This window comes from Hemibagrus wyckioides, linkage group LG24, assembly GCF_019097595.1.
Source record: "Hemibagrus wyckioides isolate EC202008001 linkage group LG24, SWU_Hwy_1.0, whole genome shotgun sequence".
In the NCBI taxonomy this organism is placed as follows: domain Eukaryota; kingdom Metazoa; phylum Chordata; class Actinopteri; order Siluriformes; family Bagridae; genus Hemibagrus; species Hemibagrus wyckioides.
The window spans coordinates 4,480,523-4,502,670 of record NC_080733.1 but is presented as its reverse complement, the minus strand read 5'-3'; the positions used below and the strand labels follow the sequence as shown (position 1 = coordinate 4,502,670).

Sequence of the window (22,148 nt, the reverse complement as noted above, 5' to 3'; positions counted from 1 at the left end):
GCTGATATGTCATCATAAACACTCAATCAGAGTGAGAGCCTGTTTGTGTGTGAGTGTATGTGACAGACATCAGGATTTCTGTATCAGACTCGCACTTGCCATCTGTGCCTCCGCTTCAGCACTCGAGATGTTTCTGAGCAAGCCTCCGATTCCACCTACGAGTCAGAGCCGACTCATCTGGAGTGTCCTGCTTTCGCTAAATCGGGGGTTAATGTGTGTTTTTCAGGCTCACTTTTGAAGCGCAGTGTCCCTTGTTACTGTCTATGATGAAACATGTTTTCTAGATCATTGCTTTGATTAGAAAAGTGGAACAGGTTTTTTTTTTTTTTTTTGCTGTTGAATAGAACATTTCTTTGGCTGCTGTATCTTTGGAATGTAACGGGCTCCGTGAAGCGAAGGCTTCGAGGCTTCATTTTCATCTGGTGGACATCTCCCAGTTCTGCTCTGTCTGGCAAAAGCTTCATTAAACACCTGAGAGGCTTGAATTCATGACGTTTTTCAGTCATGGAGAAGGCGCTCATGAATAGCAGTGCCTTGTTTCAACCTGCTTTGTGTTTATGTTTCATTTAAGCACAAGAGAGCACTTAATCTGACGTTTGATGAATTCTGTTAACAGATAAAGTCTAAAGCACCCATCACTCTCCATCCATCCATAACTAACACTAATGTGATGTTTTCAGGGCATGTTTTTATTCCAGATCTCACTATTCCAGGATGTAAATGTGACAGGAAGTTAATTATTTACGTGCTTTGGTGTAAGTACAAAGTAATTCGATGTTTCAACAGGAATTTTGTGATTTCAGTTATGGTGCAAGGAAACACATGCTTTACTCATTTCTGTTAATGAGGTCAGACAACACAATGTTGTATAATGAAGTATACTGATGTTTTTGTTTGCTTGCAGTTGATATTATTTAATGTTCAGTTTTTCAAACCCCTTAACAAAAAAACCTCATGGTACTCAAGTCACTAAATACTTAGGCTAAATCATATAATAATAAATAAATAAATAAATATTATTGTTGTTATTATTATTATTATTTATTTTATTATTATATGATTTAGCATAATAATAATAATAATAATAATAATAAATATTATTATTATAATTATTTCCCCATAATGCGTGTTCATATAAATTGTATAATTTTCTGTAATTATATTTCTGTAATAAAAGTTATATAATTCTCTATATTATATGATATATGTAAAAAAAAATTTTTTTTTATTACAGTATGTCTCCTTTTTTATTTCAGTAATGTTACACTTTCACAGTTATTAAACAGTAGAATATTAAATTGTTTTAATATTATCTACAGAAAATAATAAGTCTACAAAGTTGTTTGTTCTGGATCTTAAAAAAAAACAAGTAAAAATAAATAAATAAAATTATTGTACTGAGCAGAAAATACAATGATGTTGCTGTGGTGTAAAGAGTCTCAGTAGTTACTATTATTACCGACCAAACAAGAAAACCTTCTGACAAACAAAGTCACACGTTTTTTATACTTTTTTGCTCTTCCTTGTACTGGCTTCTAGTTAATTAATAGAAACTTGAAAGCCAGCTCTGCTCTTGGATCGTATTCTACCTTGTTTGTTGTTTAGGATAAATTGCAAATTCATGTACATATAAATTGTCCTTTCTGTCACTCCACATTATAGCGGCAAGACCCCTGGACAAACATGATGAACTGATCAGAAGCCTGCAAGGCTGTGAGGCTTCTAAGCTGACTGAATTGTTTGGAAACAAAACATTATCCTCTCCTCAGTTCTCCAAGCTCTTATCAGCATAAAGAGATTGCACGCATTGTTCCAATTGCTGTTCATCCAGCTTTCATTCAGGCCTCTCTTCACAAGAGCAATTTTCCTTTTGACCAACAAGAAAAATGGCTGTTTGTGTTTCGGGGTTTTGATGTGGTGTTCAAAATGTGTAATCATGGCTGCGCTGCTCTCTAGAAGCCTCTTCATGCTCTTTCTCGGCAGCGTGTGCTGATTTCTTCCTTCTCCCCAAAAACCTAGGCCAATTAACCTCCTCCTTGAAAATCAACTTGAAAGCTTTTCCATTAAATGTTTCCCTTACACAAATCAACTAAATAATGGCTGAGCTTTAAGCCTTCGGTAATCAGAAAGTGTTTGTTTTCCGGTGGAAAAAGCCACCTCAGGATTTACTTCCTAGCTGAAATGCAAGAGGGGAAAGTTATACTGTCTATATACTAATGCTGATCTGAGAGATCTCTGCCACAGGTATCAGGTCAGAAGCACTGATCATAAGACTCCCCTTATTTTTTTTTACATTTGGTTGATTTGTCTACTAATTTGTCCACCGCGTCCTGAACCACAGCTTATTTAATAATAATTAAATAAAAAAATAAGAGCTGGTCATTAAACATGACTCATAATAATAATAATAACAACAAATGGACCTACCAAATACATGGTCACATGTCCCCCCCCCCTCAGTTTATTAAGGTTATTGAGTTATTACTCAATAATTGTTGGTGTATCACTGGTAGTTTTCATCATTTCACATTTGCACTTTTCTGCAGTTCATTTGAACGGATTTGATTTTAATAACTTATAAATGATGGATATGAGAAGCTGGATTTTGAGCAGACGGACTCCAATCAAAGAACAGACACACACTGCCCCCTACTGAAATAAGTGTGTAATGGGTAAACAGCAGACACGCTAGTTGTCAGATTTATCGCATACATTAAACACAAACAGAAACAAAATAAGAAAATGCTTGTTGTGAATAAAAAAAAAATAAAAAAAAATTAGTGTAAAATACAGGAAGTCCTGAACCTGCACAGGAATGACTCTGGGGAAAGATAATAACTAGATCTAGTACAGCCTCAGGTGTGTGTGTGTGTGTGTGTGTGTGTGTGTGTCTGATTTTATGGATTGTATCATAACACTATTCTAAAACGATTGTCACTATAAGCAAGTGTGTGTGTGTGTGTGTGTGTGTGTGTGTGTGTGTGTGTGTCTGTGTTAGGGCTCTAAATTATAAAGCTCAGGGTTACTGATCAGAAGGTTGAAGGTTGTGTATTTTGGATTGTGCCAAATAAGGGCTTCTTCTGCTGATATATATCACAGTGCTGGCAGAGTAATACTATTGTAACACGCTATTTAACACATAATTGTCTTATTCTGAAAGATAAAAATGTACTTGGCTTGTTTCAAGGATCCAAAGTCGGAGAGAAGTGACCTTGATTTACATACAGGGGGGTGATATATCAGTTTTTTTTTTTTGTTTTTTTTTTTGAGGCCTTGCTAACAATCCAACATATAACATGCAATTTAGTACATTAATAAAGAAATATATAGGTCTAATGTTCAGATTTATTTCCAGTGCCAGGATAATTATATAGTATGTTGGCTTACATAGATACCCCTATCCAATGATTATTAGAGACTTCTAATTAACTCATACCTACATTCACTGGTAACTGAATCAGGTAAATGTACTGTACATGTAGCTTGTAGGCGTGCACCTTCATGAACAAGGTATGTGTTTCTAATAAAGTGGCCAGAATGTGCTTAGTACATTTCATGCTCCATCTGATCACTCGTATCCGCAATACACACAAGAAGAAAGCACTACCATGTCAGTTTCACTGCCGAATAATCCAGCACCACTTAATATATAATGAGTGTAGATCCCGTGAAGGTCACTGTGTATTAATGGGCAATCTGTAGGGGAGAGTGGGGTCAGCTGTAACGTTCGTCACTTTTAATGAGTAAAATATTCTTTTGTTTTAACCCAAATTGCCTTTTCACTATTACCCATCATTTTTAATACCTATTTATACATTAATATCCAAAGATATGATACGTTAGTTGTATCACCTTGATTCAAGTCAAGTCTGTGGGAGATTTATTTTATTTAATTATTTCTAATGCAGTAAAGAACTCTTATATTTCTTGTCACCTGACCATGTGTTTCTTCCCCAAACTGTTACCACAAAGCTAGAATCCCTTTCTCACAATTGTCTAGAACATCTCTGTGTCCTGTAGAGTTACAGATTCCCTTCACTGGAACTCAAACCCAGTTCCAGCATGACAATGCCCCTGTACACAAAGCACAGAGCTCCATGAAGACATGGTGTGAGAAGGTTGGAGTGGAAGAACTGGAGTGTCCTGCACTGAGCCCTGACTCTGACTCAACCCCACTGAACACCTTTGGGATGAACTAGAACACTGACTGAACCCCAGACCTCCTCACTCTTACAAGATCAGTGTCTGATCTCGCTAATGCTCTTGTAGCTGAATGATCATATCACTAATCCCCACAGACACGCTCCAACATCTAGCCTTCCCAGAAGAGAATTGTGGGGATCATTATAGATAGATAGATAGATAGATAGATAGATAGATAGATAGATAGATAGATAGATAGATAGATAGATAGATAGAAGCAGCTATGTGTAGAAGCGCTAAATAAAGTAAAGTGATGTGAACTGAATTTAACTGAAGGAGGTTTTGGATAAAACTCCTGCCTCCTTCTGGGGTTGCTCATGAGCGCCCCCTAATGCATATTCGTAGAAATGAACCGGTCCCATGCGCGACAGAGGGAGAGAAAGAGAGAGAGAGAGAGAGAGAGAGAGGAGTGGCGGAGCGGTGGAGCTGAACAGTAGATAGTCTCGCGCGCTGAGAACTTTACAAAAGTTAGATAACTCTTGAAATAAAAATAAAAAAATTAGAAAAAGCTGTAAAACCCGGAGTGTGGAAGGCGTGCAGCTGATAAACTGGCAAAACTTTTCGATCGGAGATTTTGTTTGACGCTTCAAACTTTTTGAATCAATTTAAAAAGTTTTTGTCTTTCGGGAACGTGTGATATTTCTCTCATGGGATGAGTCGCCTGTCCGTTCAGCTGATTTCTGCTGTATTGTTACGAGCACGCAGGAGTGAAGTGAGTGCACAGGGGCAAATGCTTTGCGCTGCTTTACCGATGACCAGCCCGGTGTATGTAACTCACGAGCGCTGAACAGGACCGGCCCGTCGTTTTGTTTTGGCTTGTTTTATTATTATTGTTATTGGTTAAGTGGAAGGGATGGCTGGCGTGGTGCGCACCCTGAGCCGGTGTCTGCTCCCCGCTGAGCCCGGCCACGAGAGGAATAACGGGAAAGACGGAGCGCGCGAGAGGGACGCAACCCAAGCGCGCGAGGCCAAACGGCGGAGTCGCGAGATCGATGCCATGCTGGCGCGCGAGAGACGCTCCGTGCGCCGCTTGGTCAAAATCCTGCTACTGGGTGCAGGAGAAAGTGGCAAGTCCACGTTTCTCAAACAGATGAGGATTATTCACGGACAAGAGTTTGACCAGAAAGCGCTGCTGGATTTTAGAGACACCATCTTTGAGAATATTATTAAGGTACATTTCTAAAAAAAAAAGTATTTAAAAAACCATACTAACTCTCTCTTTCTCTCTCACCTGAATCTGAATTCCAGCTCTTTCAGCAAAAAAGTTTCCTAACGGGGTCATTGCATGCTTCTAACTTTTATAAAAGTTTTACTTGAAGTCATTTAACAATATAGGAGTTGTAATAATATACTCCTGTCGTGATTCAGTTCCATTTGATTAACGGTTCTTGATTCAGGAGTCGATTCAGTTCGATTCGGACAAATTGAAAATATAATTTTAATACAGGAAAAATGATGACTGAAAAGACTCTTGTTTTGTTTTTCAAATCATAAACAATACAAAACAAATTGGTGTTGGTATAAAACTACATAAATATAATTATTTATAAAATTTCCTACAGGCTCAGCATAATGTAAAAATCAATAAATCAATCAATCAATAAATCAATCAATCAGTAAATAAGTTCTCCCCAAAATCTTGATTAAATAAACAAATCTCTGACCTGGGGATTGACTGAAACATGTAGCAGAAATAGAGCTCCAAAGTCGGCTAAAATGGCTACTTTCTGCAAAGCTTATTGTTTTCAGAAACCTACAGAAGATCTCTTTTTAAGCATTATGTAACTGTACAACATATAATTTGCGTTGTCTTTGCATTCCGGGGCAATCTGCCTATCAGATGGTTCGCTACAAACAAACGCGATCAGGTGACCAACATGCTCCCTGCTTATTGAACCTACATGAGGTAGGCTTGAGCACCTTTGGACCTCTGATATTCAAACAGTTCAACTGCATTACAGGCTAAATTAATAGCATGCTAAAGTCCATAATGTGATGCCTAAGCCACCTTTTTGCATTTTGTCATGATGCATCATTACACTGTGTGTTCACGGGGTTGAACGTAGATAGTATTAGGCTTCCACTAGAAGGACAAACTGAAGAATCCTTTATAGGGCTTAATGACACTTTACCTCTCCTCCAGTTCAGATCAATACAGCTTAATTGGCACGACTCTGTCAAGTTCTACATCAGTATTACAAAGGTATAAAACCTTCAACTGTGCTTTCTTTTCTAAATACAACCTATTTAGAAGGCTAGAACTCTTAACCATCCAAAATTCCCTTTTGAAATATTCATAAAACATAACATTCTCTGTCTGTCATTCTGTCTGTATCTACACTGTGCTTCTCATACTATGTCGCTAATGCTTACAAGACACCACTCTGGCTTTGACAGCATCCTGGGTTAGCGACCTGTTGGTGACCCGTGGTTCTAATTCAGCTCCACACGACATCCTGCTGTAACAAGAGTCCTATGTTGTGAAGAAATTGGCTTTCATTTGTCAGTAGACAGGCCCCTGGTTGAAAACTCATGCATTAAGTTATGAAAGCCTGTACTAATTACTGCAATTAATTCTCACTTTCTAAAGCTAGCGTTACTGCTTAATAGACTTTAATAGTGATTTGTATGTACAGCAATTTGCAGCAATCAATAACTAATCCCCAGGGTACAGGGGGTGCATGAGTCAGCCTGATTTGAGTAAAGATGGCTGATAAGGGTGTGATGAGTCAGGTAAGTGTAGCCGGTTGTGTCATGGATTAAGAGTCATCTCCATGCACCATGTTAGTCAAAGTAATGCTTATTAAAGATATCTAATTCTTCCATGAGCTGACTGACAGCAAAAGCCGCGGGATTCTTGCCCGGTCATTTCCCTGCAAGTGGGTCATGCTCTGGTTGCTCTTGTGTTTAACAATGGCTGTAATTCCGGGAAGAAATTGTGTGTGTGTGTGTGTGTGTTTAAGGGGAGGAGAATAAGATAAAGAAGAGAATGAGAGGAATCCTTCACCCTCTGTCCTGTGATCTGTGTGATATACAGTTTTCCATGTTAATGGGTTAAACGGAAAAAGGAACAATAAAGTTGGTTACATGAGCAGAATAGTAGCCTCATGCCTTAAAGCTCCTTGGATTCATTTGGCATTCACTTCTCTCTGTCCCTCCCTTGCACAGCTGCAGTTCCCTCGTCATTTAGATCAATGTCTTTCGGTGCATATACGAGTCTCCTGGTCTTTCACTGGGAGTTGCAACAGATGTTCCTTCCCCATCAGATGCAGTGTACAGAACTGGTCCGACATCCATTTATTGTTTATCGACTCTCCCCAGACTTTAATTCGTCCCTATTTTGATTGTTCTTTGTAACTTGTGACATGTCCCCCATGATGCACAGGACTTTAAATATTAATGATCCGATGTTATATTTCATCTTCTCATCCATGTGGTGTATGTTCTGGCTCCTGGCTCGTTCACTGGGAAACTTTCCTTGGCTGTAATTTTACCTACACTTTGGTCAGAAAAGACTGCTGCCAATTTAGAGGTTTGGCTGAGCAGATGGGTTTTTACTTTATAAGGAAGAGAGAGGAAAAGCTTCTTTTCTCAGGGAGTGCATGTGGCCTTACGTGCTCCAGCTCTTAATTTCTTTATGTCTGCATCTTTATGTCTTAGCGTGACGTTAAAGCAGACATGGTTTCAAACGCTGGAAAAAAAACTCCCTGTCATACTAAACATCAGTCACTTAAAGCTCTACTGCGTTTTGTTAAAAGAGAACATGCTTATTCAGGGGAGGCAGGGGAGAAAATACTTTATAATCTGATTTTCCTGAGCTGCTGTGAGTTGCCCTGACAGTGCTGTCATAGGAATTCACATGTCAGGTGCGTCGGATTGGATCTGACAGGCCACGCATCATACGCCATCGCAGATAAGTCACATGTCAACAGGCTCCTTTATGCATTATAGTAAGTGTGAGAGAGAGCGTGTAAACCAAGTAAACAGGTATATCTATGATAACATATTACAAGACGAACAAGGATTCAGGAATGGTTATTTTTCACCTTTTTTTTCTTGCTGAACAGGAAAATCATTTATCTGTTCAAGATGTGGAGGGAAGCTTCTGAATGACAGATGATAGACAGCTGATTTATTCGTGCTGTGAGATGTTGATGGGAGGTGTTGCAGAGTTTCTCGTTCACTCGTATCCTAATCATATCAGGAGTTACTCGACCCTTCTACTCACTGATAATGTGTGTGTGTGTGTTTTAATGCAATAACAGAATACATCATAAATGAACAGGGATTGTAGATTGTAATTTTTTACACTACATTTTAGCTAGCTAGTTTGAGTTAGCTGATTACCAACCTGTCACTAACAACCCTGGAATTGTACAGAGGCTCAAAAAACCCTTATGTTCATCCTGTGGTCTTGTTCATGCAGAACTCTGTGAGATTTCATAAAGGATCAACTCTTTTTTGCTTCAAACTGTGCTAATATTTTAGCTAGCATGTTAACATGAGGTGGTTAGTTCACGCTGTAGGTTATATGTTTATGATTTGACAGAATGAGCAGAGTTACACTCTAAGGGTTGACAATAAGTGGGTATCTTAGCAGGAAATGCACCGACTGCTTGTTATTTAAATAAGTATACTTGTAAACAGTTAGGGATTAGCATTATCCGGGGGAAATCATGCTAATGAGGCCACACTGTCTTTCTTTCTTTCTTTCTTTCTTTATATTATTATTATTATTAGTATTTGTACAATACATGCTCAGTTACTCATTTTTGTAAAAATAAAAATTCTCAGTTAATAAGTAATGTTAAAGAAAACAAGCCATGAACCATGAAATGAGAATAGACGTGTGTTTTTTCTGACCACCGTGTAAAATTTCTGTGAACACAGAACTAAACTAAAAACGAAACTGTTCCATTACGTCTCTGATTGATTAATACTGACTAAGTTCCTAATTTCAGTATCAGTAACATACACTTGTACACAGACTGAAACAAATGGTCCTAGTGCATTCCTACTTTATATTTAGTCATCTGTGGGAAAAACTAATCTATACTCTTTGACTTAGTGGCTGTCAAACTGTCCATCTCACATCCCAGCACTGGTTAGATCAGGGTGCCTGAAATGGACCCCTTATATAACAAACGATTACCCCAACAATAGTCCACAATGAGCAGAGCTAAAAGCATCACTCTGTTGAACCGAGACAGATTGTGATCAGATCCTCGTGCCAGGCCCCTGTAGAGGATCCGGGGAGCAGAGAGCTGAAACTCTGAAACTGAGCTCTCTTTGTGGACGGGTCGCTGGGAGACAGTCCTGCTGCCTCTCAGACACAGGAAGTTCTGAGGTCAACCCGGTTTATTTCCAGCTAAGCCTTTTAAGCACGGGGCGATAGGTGAGTGATGATAGCAGAGTGCATTATTATGAAACTGGGAGTCAGATATAAAGAAAAGTGCTTTTGTTTGGGGTCCAGCCTTATTTCTCATGCACGGCATGTTCTCTGTGTTTCTTTCTTTAGTCTCATGAAGGGAGATATCTACTAAATTTTATGCTGGATGTATTTCAAAGAACTCGATGTGGTCCTCATTTCTCACAGCTAGGTTTTGCTTATAGATACCACCTACTAGCCATAAATATTAAAAAGTCCAGTAAAACAGTAGTATGTAATAGATGACACACATACTTTCAGACTCAAGTATGTCCAACTTAGTATCTACTTGTACATTAAAAGCTAATACATCTATGAAAGCATCAAATAACAATAATTCTGGAAACATGGAGAACAGACACAAGGAGTCTCAAATGTTAGGGAAAGGAAATTCACCCCGTTTATGGAGATACAGGGTACATTATCTTTGTGCAGATACATGGTAGATTTTCAGTTTTCAGAAGGATTGGCACTCAAGGATTTTTTTCACTTATTTATAGCTTGCTAGCTACAGTGGTACAACTTGTATAAATCTATATTAAATAATATTAAATCATATAAAACATGTTGCTGATTAGAGTGACAGTGTGCTGTATAGTGTTGCTCATCGTGACAGTGAGTTTTGCAGATTCATCTCATGTGTAATCTGTGGTTTGTGTAAAAACAGGAGGAGGTTTTGTCACCATTTGCCTGAAGAATAGAACAATAATTGGTTTTCAAAATGTTAACCAGCGCAGCTTCAATAGCAGATCCATCCATTTGAACTGGGTAATCCTATGTAGGATTCTGGACTGAAGGAGAAAACCTGAGGAAACCCTAAGCCACCGTGCCCCACGAGGTTTATCCAGTCACAGGCGCTTATGTAAATTATTTAGCTTCAGAGAGAGAGCCATTACTCCAGAAAAGAGAGAGTTTTCTCAGATTCTTTGTTTTATTTATCCCCTCTGGTCTGGTTATTGAACTGACAACTTGGCTTGTTTGAAGAAAACCTGATGACGAATGAACAGAGTGATTAAAGATGACTACACGGAGAAGTATGCGCTTGATCTCTGCTCCGTGTTCAGAATTGGCAACACGAAGTACGAAACCAAACATAACTGCCCAAATGGTATATTATTTATTTATAGCAATAAACTAATCCTGAATAATTAAAGATTAAAAGGTAGCTGTTGTTGTTATGTGATGGATTTTATATAGCTGACCTACAGACTCTGAGATAATAGAACATAGGTGCTGACATTAAGTACACAGTTCGGTCGTTTCCCTAAATGGCTAAACAGCTTTACAAAAAACTTATTCTGTCAGCAGTTCAGTCAAAGAAACCTTTCCCATGCCAACAGCTCAGTGTATAAACAGCTAATAGCTGTCAGAAAATGCTTATGATGAAAAAAAAAAACCCTCCTGTGTGTGGTGGTGTTTATGAGAGAGGAAGAGACGGTGGATCTGGCAGCTAGATTGAGTTAAGCAAGGCCTCCGTCTATAAGGTAAACGTCTCTACAGGATTAATGGTTTGAAACCCAGAAGCGCCTTTTTAGGTGTGAGGAGACGCATTAGTGAGCGTAAGTGTTTTCCGTCTGGTGAAAGGAGGGGTTTTTTCTGCCTTGTTTGCCGGTGCCCTAGTCAAGGTCGGACTGGGATGGCTCCACGCTGATAATGTCAGAAAGCTACGAGTGCCAGAGCTTTCAGCTCCACAGCCAGAGGAAATGTCTTTCCTCACACACAGACAGGAAGCTGAACATTGTCATTATCCGTGTATTATCAAATACACCTACTCCTGTTCATAATGACTGTGCAATATTGTTGTGTGTCAAACAGGAAAGTAGAAAAATACACGTTTACACTTCAAAATTATGTTTGTATTTTTGGCTCATTTCAGGATCAGAAACAATCCGAATAACGAAACAGCACATCCTGCACAGTAATTACAGTGTGTGTAAAGCCCACACGCTGCCGGGTCTATTTGTTGTTTGGTAGATAATATTGTCTTCATGTTCCGCAGCATTACAGAGGCAGAGGTCCAGCTTTTCTCGCTCTTTCTCTCTCTTGGTTTGCCAGAGCCACCTGGGATGCGAGATATTATCCTTCTGTTTCCGTTGACACTGTACAGCTGGCTTTTTTTTTTTACACCAGCAAAAATGTCCCCCATTATTCTAAACAACATTCCAGCACATTATCCAGGCCTGCGGTTGAGTGTGCATCGGCAATGTTTTGGTGCACGAAGGCTTAAAATATCTATTGTGTCATGCTGGGAAACACACCCTTATCAGCAGTTACCTATCTGCAGCCTGGACACAGCCTTTTCTCTGTCCCTGGAGGAAGTTCTTTTATTGGATCCTTCTAAAGAGTGACCTGACACTGACTTCTATCTGCTCATTGATTAGATTTAACCTCGCTTTAGCCCCTGACACTTCTCGACCTGCCGTATAGTCCGTAGTCATCGAGTCGTACCACACGAGTCTTGATCTCGGTGTATTGTTGTGGAAGAATGGAAGAAAAGTACAGCAATGTTTCCTCTGTTTACTACAAGCCTGAGAAAACATTTATGGCATTCTGCTGGGCTGAGGAATGTCTTGTTTTGGAATGAGAGGACAATGGGTAACCTCCATTTTCAGGCAGCAGCACTCCTGGAGAAAAGGGGTCGCAAAAATGTGGATTTCCATTTAGAAGTCATTTTATTTTCATTTCACAAATAAGAAACGATGCTTTCACAAAGTGGAAATAGCCTCCTTACGTTTATTCCTTATCTCATAGTTTGCCCTACAAAAAATTTAAGTGGAACATGGGTGACCATGCAGTTTTTATTCTACAACAACTATGTTTTCCCCAGTCTAGAGAGCACTGCATTCTTCAGGCTGATGGGGGAGGATACAGGAAGTGGCTCAATGGGTGACCACTGGGAGCGACGTATTTCAATCCCATCTTCCTGTGTGATAAATTTGAGATTTCCTCCGCTCTGGGACCAGAGGAGCAGTCCATGTACATAGTTTGTACATAGGGTAGGGAGTCATTGATTTGAGCTGCGGTTACTCAGGGTCAGGGAAACTAAGAGGAGCTGCACTATTTTGCTGCTAATCTGCTTACACTGCAGCCACTAATTGCTCTGCAAATTATAACTAAAAAGAAGTTAGCGGTTATTAGGTACAGCGCACGTCTTTTGCTTTTGAGGGGAATTCCCCAACCACAAAAAAAGAAAAGACATGACAAAGACTCTTTCATTGAGCATATCGGACAGTGCTTGTCTGGTGTGGGATTTTTTCAACTGCATGGAAGTGGATGGATGTAGCTGCAGTAGTGTTTTAGTGAAGAATTTCCAAAACAATTCAAACTTAACGGATGCCATTTCAAACAAGCCGTGGAGACTTGTTTTGCTCAGGGTTTTTCAGAAACTCTAGGAGCTCTGCTTGTGGTGAAGTGAGGTTTTTGGTGGGTTTTGGAGCTATTTTTGGGACAGTGCCATGACTTGGAGAGTGATTGGAAGCCCTGTAACTGACCTCTACTTGTGATAAAGCAGTCTTCTCTCTCTCGCTGTTTTCTCTATGTGTTTTTCCATCTCTCCTTCTTTCCTCTAACTGTGGTTGTGTCGGCAGAGGCAGTCCAAGAGGACAGGGGATGTGTCCTTTCCCAGATAGCGCCTGGCGGAAGTGGGTGAAAGGTCATGAATGAGTGGGTTTGGCATGTGGGAAGAGGCGGTGTGGGGGGCGACTAGAGAGCAAGCGTGTCGCCTGGAGGAGGATGCTGCGACTGGCGGGGCTGCGTACTGGTTTCTCATTAAGAGCGTTTAAACAGTGTCAGCGAGTCAGACCTTAAGCACAAAACTACTTAGTTTATCAAGAGGACACTAGGGGGTTCTGTACCACATTTATTTCCTGTAGTTGCCTCCTGGTTTATGTGTTTTACAGTGTGTCTGCTTCGGGTTATTACACAGATCCCTTATACATGTGGATGGCAGGGGAAAAAAAAAGCTTTGTAAATATCGCTCTCTGCCCCCCCATGAACCCGTGGCGACTCCAGGAACGGCGTGGGGCACATCCTGTCTCATATTTGATGAAGCAGATATCCCAGTAGTATTTATAAGCATGTCTTCTCTTCCCAGACACAAGCTGGCATAGCGCTCTAATCAGCGTCCCATGCGGCTACGCCAGGCGTATCTGAGCCACGTCTGTTGTTGATGTAGATTTAAAAGGAAAGAAATAGAGTCCTCCTTTTGGGACTTGAATTTTCAAGATGTTATTCTTGGTATAGTGCAGAAGAAAGGTGTCCGTTTAGCTGAAAGGAAGAATTTGCCTTTGTGGATGGTGCTGCAATAGTAATTAAGAGAAGCCGATTGAGGTCTTTTAGGTTTCCAGATTCCAGAGCAGGGATTTGAGGAGAGGAACTCTGCTCTCTGTGTTGTATTTGGGTCAAAACACTCTTCTTTTTGGCCCAACACTTGACTTTTTACTGTACAGACAGGAAGACTGGGTGGGATGCATCAGCGCTGAATAACTGGCTTTAACTGTACAAGTGAACTTTTAAACAGTTCAAGAAGGTTTAATGTTTATTTACAGAAAGGTTTGGTACGGGGTGTGTCATTTTTTGTAAATACCAAAAATTCCCCTCTATAAAGCTACCGTAAACATGCCTACTAATCACTTACATATTATCTTGTCTAGTATTTGAGACACTTATGCACATGTTGGTGTCTCTTTCGGAATGTTTTCACTAGACATATGACTCATTAACAGAAAACTAGAAATGAATGGGACAGGAAGTGGATATCTGGAATCCAGTGAAAATATAGCTGTAATTCTTCCAAGCAGCTTTTTCTTACTTTTTCTGTAAACTGATGGCAGCTGTGCAACTTTCACCAGATTAAACAATTAAATTAAACCAAACCAAGTAACTCAAGTATGTTTGTACCTGAATACATTTAAAAACAGACATGTTATAAGCCAAACCCACAAATACCAAGACTGCGTTGTAGTACATAATCGCACATCATGCTAGTACATGTAACATATTAAATATCAGGTTCTGTTAACTATTTACAATTATTGACATAAATTATTTACATCCGTTCTGTTATCAACTGTAATGGTTTACAGTTTAAGGAGGGTCGGAATTACATTTCACTGCAAGTTCTATAATGTATATAATTGTCTACGTGACGAAGAAAATCTTGAATCTTGAAACAGTGCAAACTTTATTTGCTTGTTGATTTGTTTATATATTTATTTATTTGACAAAAGGATTATATAAAATGCTGTCTTAAATCTCACTTTATTGGTAGATGTATACGCAAGAATGTTCATCAAAATACTCATTAAACGTAATGAAATTTTTATCTGCTTTTACCTCACTGAAGCAGACAAATATTACGTAATTCATTCATTTCATAATTCCGAGCCGTTTGATGTGTAAACGTAAGATCGGTTCCTGTGGAGTCTCGAGTCGAACTCACGCGGTTTTTACGCCTGACTGCTAAAAAGTCACAAGCCCTTTTAGCAAAGTTGCACATGTTTTTTAGGGAAGTGAAGATTTTTCCGAACTTTTTCTCATTAACTGCTGCTTTGACTGAATCGTTGTCGTTGCAAATCCCCACTTGCTTGCGGTTAGGATTCTCATTGATTGCATGCTGGGTATCGCCGTGACAACACATTGATGGATGCAGACAAAATGGCGAATTTTGCTGAAGCCCTGCGGCTGAGCGACACCATGCCGTGCTAGGAAACACTGCATATTACTGACAGATAACACAGTAAACACTAGTTTTAAGCTCGAATTTTCCGTCTAAGCGTTCAGTATGTATTACATTACAGCGGGCATCTTGCCTCCAGAGTAATGATTTCAGTGCAGTTTCTGGGAATGGAGCTGTACTGTAGTCCAAAGTTCATTCACTTTCTCACCCTCAGGGTAAAGCAGTTTGTATTGTACAGGCTGAGGCCAGTGTCTCCAGAATGAGCAACGCTTGACTCATCAATGACTTATGCATTAAAAAAATCCCCTCTCTTACTTTTTTTGCCTTTCTGTGTCTTTCAGGGCATGAGGGTGTTGGTGGATGCGCGGGACAAGCTCGAGGTGCACTGGCAGAACTTGGAAAATGAGAAACATGGAATGTTTGTTATGTCGTTCGAGAACAAAGCAGGAATGCCGGTGGAGCCCTGTACGTTCCAGCTGTACGTCCCTGCCCTCCAGGCGCTCTGGGGTGACTCGGGCATACAGGAGGCCTACGGGCGCAGGAGCGAATTCCAGCTGGTGAGTAACGTTCATCTGACGGCTTCTAAGGCTGCTACCAGGCCTCTGAGTAACACACACACACACACACATTTTGTTGTGGGGGCTTATAAATTATGAACTAATGCCTGACAGAGATTATGCAGATTATTTGTGTCTGTCTAAATTCTTTACCGAAGTGAAAAAGCAGATACTTAAAGCTGTTATTTAAAAATAATTAAACAGTCTGTTATATTATTAGCAGAAAGAAGTAAGGGGAAGGAGAAAAATGGACACTTTCACATATGTTGATGTGGATGTGTGTTTTGATCTTTCGATGATCTCAGAAAAAGCTGCATTAACTACACTTTTATGCCTGAGTGGCTACTTGTGTTATAATGAACTTCAATATATCGGACTGAAACAGCAGAAAACGGTGAGAAGATTAACAAGCTAGCTAGAATACAACAGTGAGTAGAGTTAGCAACAAGCTAGCCAGCATACCAGAGTGGGTGGAGTTAGCAACTAGCTATCTACAACAGTGAATAGTTTCACAAAACAGTGATCAGCATGGTCAGTGTTACAGATTTAAACATGTACAATGGCTGTATAGTAACTGATCTAAATCCAGTAGTATAAACTAATTAAATAAAAGTAATAATAAGAGATGTGAAGTTAACAGAAGTGGAACTTTTACATCATGTTGATTTGACGTCACTCTGTAAACGGGGAAAGGACCTGGTATTTGAGAAGTTAAAATTGTACGTTGCGGGGGCGTCTTCTGTGTTTTTTACTGGTTGTAGACGGGAAATTACAAATTCACCTCGAATCTTCATGTGAAAGAACTGAGCAGCAAAGTCATGAAATCCTGGAGGGACTGCTAGACACAAATTAGGATGCTGTCAGGACAAAGACGCAGAAATAGGCGCAAGTGCATGTTAACAACTGTTAATAACAGGCAACAAACCCAAAGCATAAAGCAATCTCAAAGCAAATAAACAAGCAATGATTATCAAGCAGGGCAAAGATAAGGCTGAGCACGAAAACAGTAGGTAAACAAGATAAACAAAAGTATAAACAAACACAGGAAGCTGAGCATAAACTTCAAAAAGTGGTTGTGATTGTGAGCGCCTTTTAAATGTTTATCGTGTTTGTGTGTGTGTGTGTGTGTGTGTGATTGGAAGACACAGGAGAGTGTAATCAAAGGTCCTGTGACTGTGGACGTCGATGTGCTTGAACATTGTGGGAACAGGAGTCAGGTGTGGGTGTGTTTGTAGGCCAGATGTGAGTTTGAGGTTTGGCAGACAGATGTGTCGTTTTTTATGTGGCCTTTTTTTTTTGGTGAAATTGCTCTGATTAAAGAGGAATAAAACATTGTTTTAGATAAATAATCAACTTTAGGATGGAAAAGATGAACTCTAACATTAACACCACCACATCGTTGATTATATCTGGTTATCGCTAGAACAAGTCACCATGGCTTGATTTTTTTTTCTAGATAGTAGAAGTGGATAGATACAGTATCTCTTGATAAATCTGAATTATTCTCCATTGCAAAACTAGGTCAGTGGAGCAGAATGGAGACCAGCGAGAAATCTCTAACTCCAGCTGTATAAAGCAGTGCAACAGCTCAATGTCTGCATCTGCTTCAAACAAACCCTTCTTCCTGTTCAGGTTGAGAGAAGGAAGAAACCTTAATGGCTTGTTATAATAGCAAGCGTTCTGAGAGAGTAATGCTAACCTATAGATGACTAGAGAATGGCCTTTGCTTGGTGATGTGCATATCAAGCCCTTATTACGCAGGGAAATCACCGACACGGCTCGCACTAGCTAATCAATTCACTAATATGCTTGTTATTCTCATACTTGTTTTCATCACTGATCTGTCACATCCAATACACACAAATTAATGAAGACAGGAAGTGGTGACATTTTCATCAGTTGGCTTTGGACAGAATTGATTCAGAGGCAGGTCCTGACTGATTAACCCTCCTCTTTCACTTTGTGAAAAAGTATTTTCCTGTTTTTTTCAATTTTGTGCTTATTGGTCACACTTATTTGTCGCAGAGCTTCAAAAAATAATGTAGCAAAACACAAAGACAAGCTGGTAGCTCCAAAGTATATATAATCACCAACTGGCCATCGTTAGTTTCTCAGGCAAAGCATATTTAATTAATAATTGGGTTTAGTTAGACTGGACACACCCCCAGGCTTTATTACTGTCAGCCATGTTGAATCTAAACATCAACAGAGCAGCCTGAACATTTCCAGTAATGTTGTGCTATGCTGTGAATAAATTCTAGAAAAGACCAGAAAGAACATTATTGAAATATGGCTTCAGTCTGAAAATAGTTACAAAGCCATTTCCAAGTCTCCGGGACACCAGCAAACCAGAGTGAGAGCCATTATCTCCAAATGGAGAAAACTTGGAACAGGGTTGAATCTTCCCAGAACTGACCAGCCTACTGAAATTCCTCCGAGTGCATAGCGTCGAGTCATCCAGGAAGTCACAAAACAACCCAGATGATCTAAGGGCTTGCAGATATGATCAATGTTCATCATTCCACTAGTAAAAAAAAGAATGGAGAAAAATGTATCCATGGAGGAGATTCAAGGCAAAAAAAAAAAAAATGCTAAAAAAAAGAACACATCACATTTGCCAAAAAAAACACGTCGATGACCCCCAGGCCTTTTGGGAAAATGTTTTGTGGACTGATGAGAGAAAATGTAAGCACTTCTTAGAACAATCAGACATGGTGGTGGTTGTGTGTTGGTGTAGGGATGTTTTGCTGCGTCAGGGCCTGGATGATTTGCCATAATTGACAGAACTCTGTGACTGGGTTAAACAACAAAGACAATGATCAAGAGGGCCAACATTTTTCCCATACTAAACAACATTTATTTAAGTGTTTGGTTGCAGTGTTTTGTTGCTGTTAAATATTTAAGGTTAATGTTAATTTAGGTGGGCCATTACTTTTGCACATGACTCATATTATTTTGCATAGATGCTTCCATACAAGAAAATATTATTTGAGTCTCCTGGTATTTACTTTGTCTTATCTTGCATTTTGTATGAGGATCTGAAACCATTAAGCATGACAGATATGTAGAAACACAGGAAATAAGGGGGGGGGGTAAATACTTTTTCATGGCACTATAATTATTCATATAATTCTCACTTAAATCCTGCTTGAACTCAGATATACTGTTCTATTGTTTTAGTATTGCTAGCACACTTTATTTATTTTTTTGTTAACATTTCATATTACACCCCCAGGGACTAAACTTTTGCCTTCCTGTTCTTTGTGTCTGTATACCAGGGTCAACGTCTTCCTTCAACAGTTTTTATGAACATAATGTGCATTAATAATAGCTTAATGACGTCTTCGATGTTGGAATGAACCCCGTGTTTTGTGTGAAGGAACTGAATCTGTAAAAGACATGGTGTGTAGTGGTGAAGTTGGGTCAGAGTCCTGACAGCTTTTGTTTTGTTCTTTCATTCTGCTGTGTGAGGGCTTTCTTGTTATGGGAACAGTCTGGGGCACACTGAGTGGGAGGATGTGTTCACATGTGTAGTGTTCAGTCACGCTGCTGGACTCAACATCTCTCAGGCTTTTTAATCAGACAGAGCTGAGACCATTATTTCTGATCTCTTTGAGTGAATAAGGCTGTGCTTTCATGCTATTAGATCAGACTTCATTATGTTTCTGGTATGTCTTTGACTAGTTACTGTTAAATCACAATACGCCTTTCTGAGCTCATGTATAAAACATTGTATATATTTATTTACGGCATTTGGCAGATGCCTTTATCCAGAGCCACTTACATTTTATCTCATATTTCTTCTACTGGGGGTTAAGGGCCTTGTTCAGGAGCCCAGCAGTGGCAGCTTGGTGGATCTAGGATTCCAACTCACAACCTTCTGATTAGTAGTAACACCTTAACCACTAACCAACCATATCCTCATCAATTAATGTTCCGTAACACTTTACAATATTCATAAACATGAATATGAACCATAAGAAATGAACAAATTATGCACTAGATTATAGATTAGACAACCCACAGGTCAAGTGGAAGATCCAGTCTACTGTACAATCCCAGGTTTTTGTTGTCCAGGAGCCTAGCTAGCTAATACAATGAGATACTTGTACACAAAATAATAACATACGCTAGCTAGCAACGAATAAGTACTTATCCACTTCTAATGAAGTTTCTAATGTATCACTTTTTAGCAGCCTCAACAAAATCATTTGTCACAAGAGAGACAGAGCGACGTTTATTACAGAATGCAACACAAACACAAACTAATTCATGGACAAGCACAACAGGTAAAGGCACTCAACAATGACAAGACTCAGTATGGGAATAGCAAGACTTCATGCTGATGTGTTCATGTTTATGAACTAATTAGGTACTCTTAAACCAGGAAGTAACTAGGAAATGAATGGGAGCGGTTCAGCTAGTGTTTTGGTGAGAGTATGACTGTGTAAACAACCATCGTTAGTGCTGTATATATAACAAAATAATATTATACAAATAAATTGAAATATATTATATTTTCTGTATATTATATAATTGGCAGATACCAAAAGCATACTGTTACTAGCACTTTTGCTCTATTTCTTGTCCATCCACGTAAACTGAACAACTTGTCTGTTAATCAGGATATAGCTGACTTATTGAATTTTTTGGAAGCTCCAATTCAAACTATTTTCCACATTTACATTTACAGCATAAGACAGACATCTTTATCTAGAGCGAGTCACAGAAGTATTTTTCAGTAACATTTGAGATTTTATGCAACACCAGTGCTGATGAACAATCAAATTACAACTATAAGCAACCATAAATGATTTATTTGTATGTCATTATGTCATTAATGTATTATGTAGTATTATGTATATTAGAGGACAATATACAGGAGAGATTGCTTGTATGTGTCACGGACATGCCGGTCCCAGCCACACTTCTGCGATCACAGTCACCTGAGCTGTAATTGCGTCACCTGCACCTAATTTCCCGGCACCTATTTAAGGCGCCCACTCGTCAGGGATGAGGGCGAGTATTCTGTTACAATCGGACTCAGAGGCAGAGTGAAATTCCAAACAGCAACTTTAATGAGGGAAGTAGGCAGAAGGCAAATCTCAGGCAGCAGGAAAACGTAAACGAAACTAAACCGGCACATGAACAGAAGGCTTAAACGTGGGAATCGTGACTAAACAGACTCAATACTCCCCATCGTCCCTGACGAGTGGGCGCCTTAAATAGGTGCCGGGAAATTAGGTGCAGGTGACGCAATTACAGCTCAGGTGACTGTGATTGCGGAAGTGTGGCTGGGACCGGCATGTCCGTGACAGTATGTGATAACAACCTTGTAAACTGTGAATTATTTACACTGTTGTTGTTACTTATTCATTATCAAGTATTTTGCCAAAATTGTATTTATTTATTTGTTTGTTCATTTGTTTCCCCCAATTTTCTCACTAAAGAAGTCAAACTAACTTTGTCTTAGACAATCAGTTTGGTCTCATTGATCGCTACCAACCAGCATTGAAAGGTTGTGACGCATTTCCTACAAAGCATGTGAATGTGCACCAAGTAAACACATTTTGTTAAACTCATGCTCATGCTCATGCTTTTTGAACTTCTGTGGCATGGAGAGAAAAGCTCTATACAACCTCTTCCCATTCACGAGCCCACCCATGATTGGTCAGTGTCACTGTGATCGATATGGTAAATGAGAGCTTATGCCCCTCCCACCCAGAGGGGATGTCCAGTTTTGCTCTCTTGGACTGATGGCTGAGGCATCATCAAGATTCAACCTCATGATTTTAAGAGGAACGCTTACCCTTTATGGCACTCGAGCTTGGCTAGATTGCTTAAGACATGCCAGCCTTGTGATATATTTTTATCAGGAATTTTAATTCATCCTAATGGACTTGGCCTTGCCTTTGCGCTAGGTTGTAACATAGCGTATCAAAGTATCCTTATTTTAAAAAAGCACTAACAAAAACCGTGAGAAAATGGAAATGACCTTTTAACACCCATTTAAGATAAAATCTCACATTTAAGGCAGTTCATCAGATCAGGAAAGAATTCTTCAGAAATGAGAGCTTCCACTTTCTTTTCACTTTCTTTCACGTCTAATTAGAGCTGAACGGCTTCTCATGATGAGCATTAAATATCATTCCTCTGTTGATTGTGAAAGAAACTCAGAGGCTAGGCTTGATTGAAGAAAGTTTAAAACAATGGAGAGCTGTCATTAAGATATAAAAGACCCTTACGAACAGACATTATACATTTCCCTAGACAGCTAAAATCA

General features: G+C 39.4%; 1 protein-coding gene across 1 annotated transcript in view; it reads left to right on the top strand.

The window, feature by feature from the left end:
- Positions 1-4,591: 4,591 nt before the first annotated feature.
- Positions 4,592-22,148, top strand: part of gna12a (guanine nucleotide binding protein (G protein) alpha 12a) — a 36,761-nt gene continuing 19,204 nt past the window's right edge. Inside the window, exons 1-2 of the mRNA XM_058377843.1 lie at positions 4,592-5,374; positions 15,650-15,865. Coding sequence (XP_058233826.1) covers positions 5,057-5,374; positions 15,650-15,865 — 534 coding nt within the window. The 5' untranslated portion in view covers positions 4,592-5,056. The remainder of the gene's footprint in view (positions 5,375-15,649; positions 15,866-22,148) is intronic.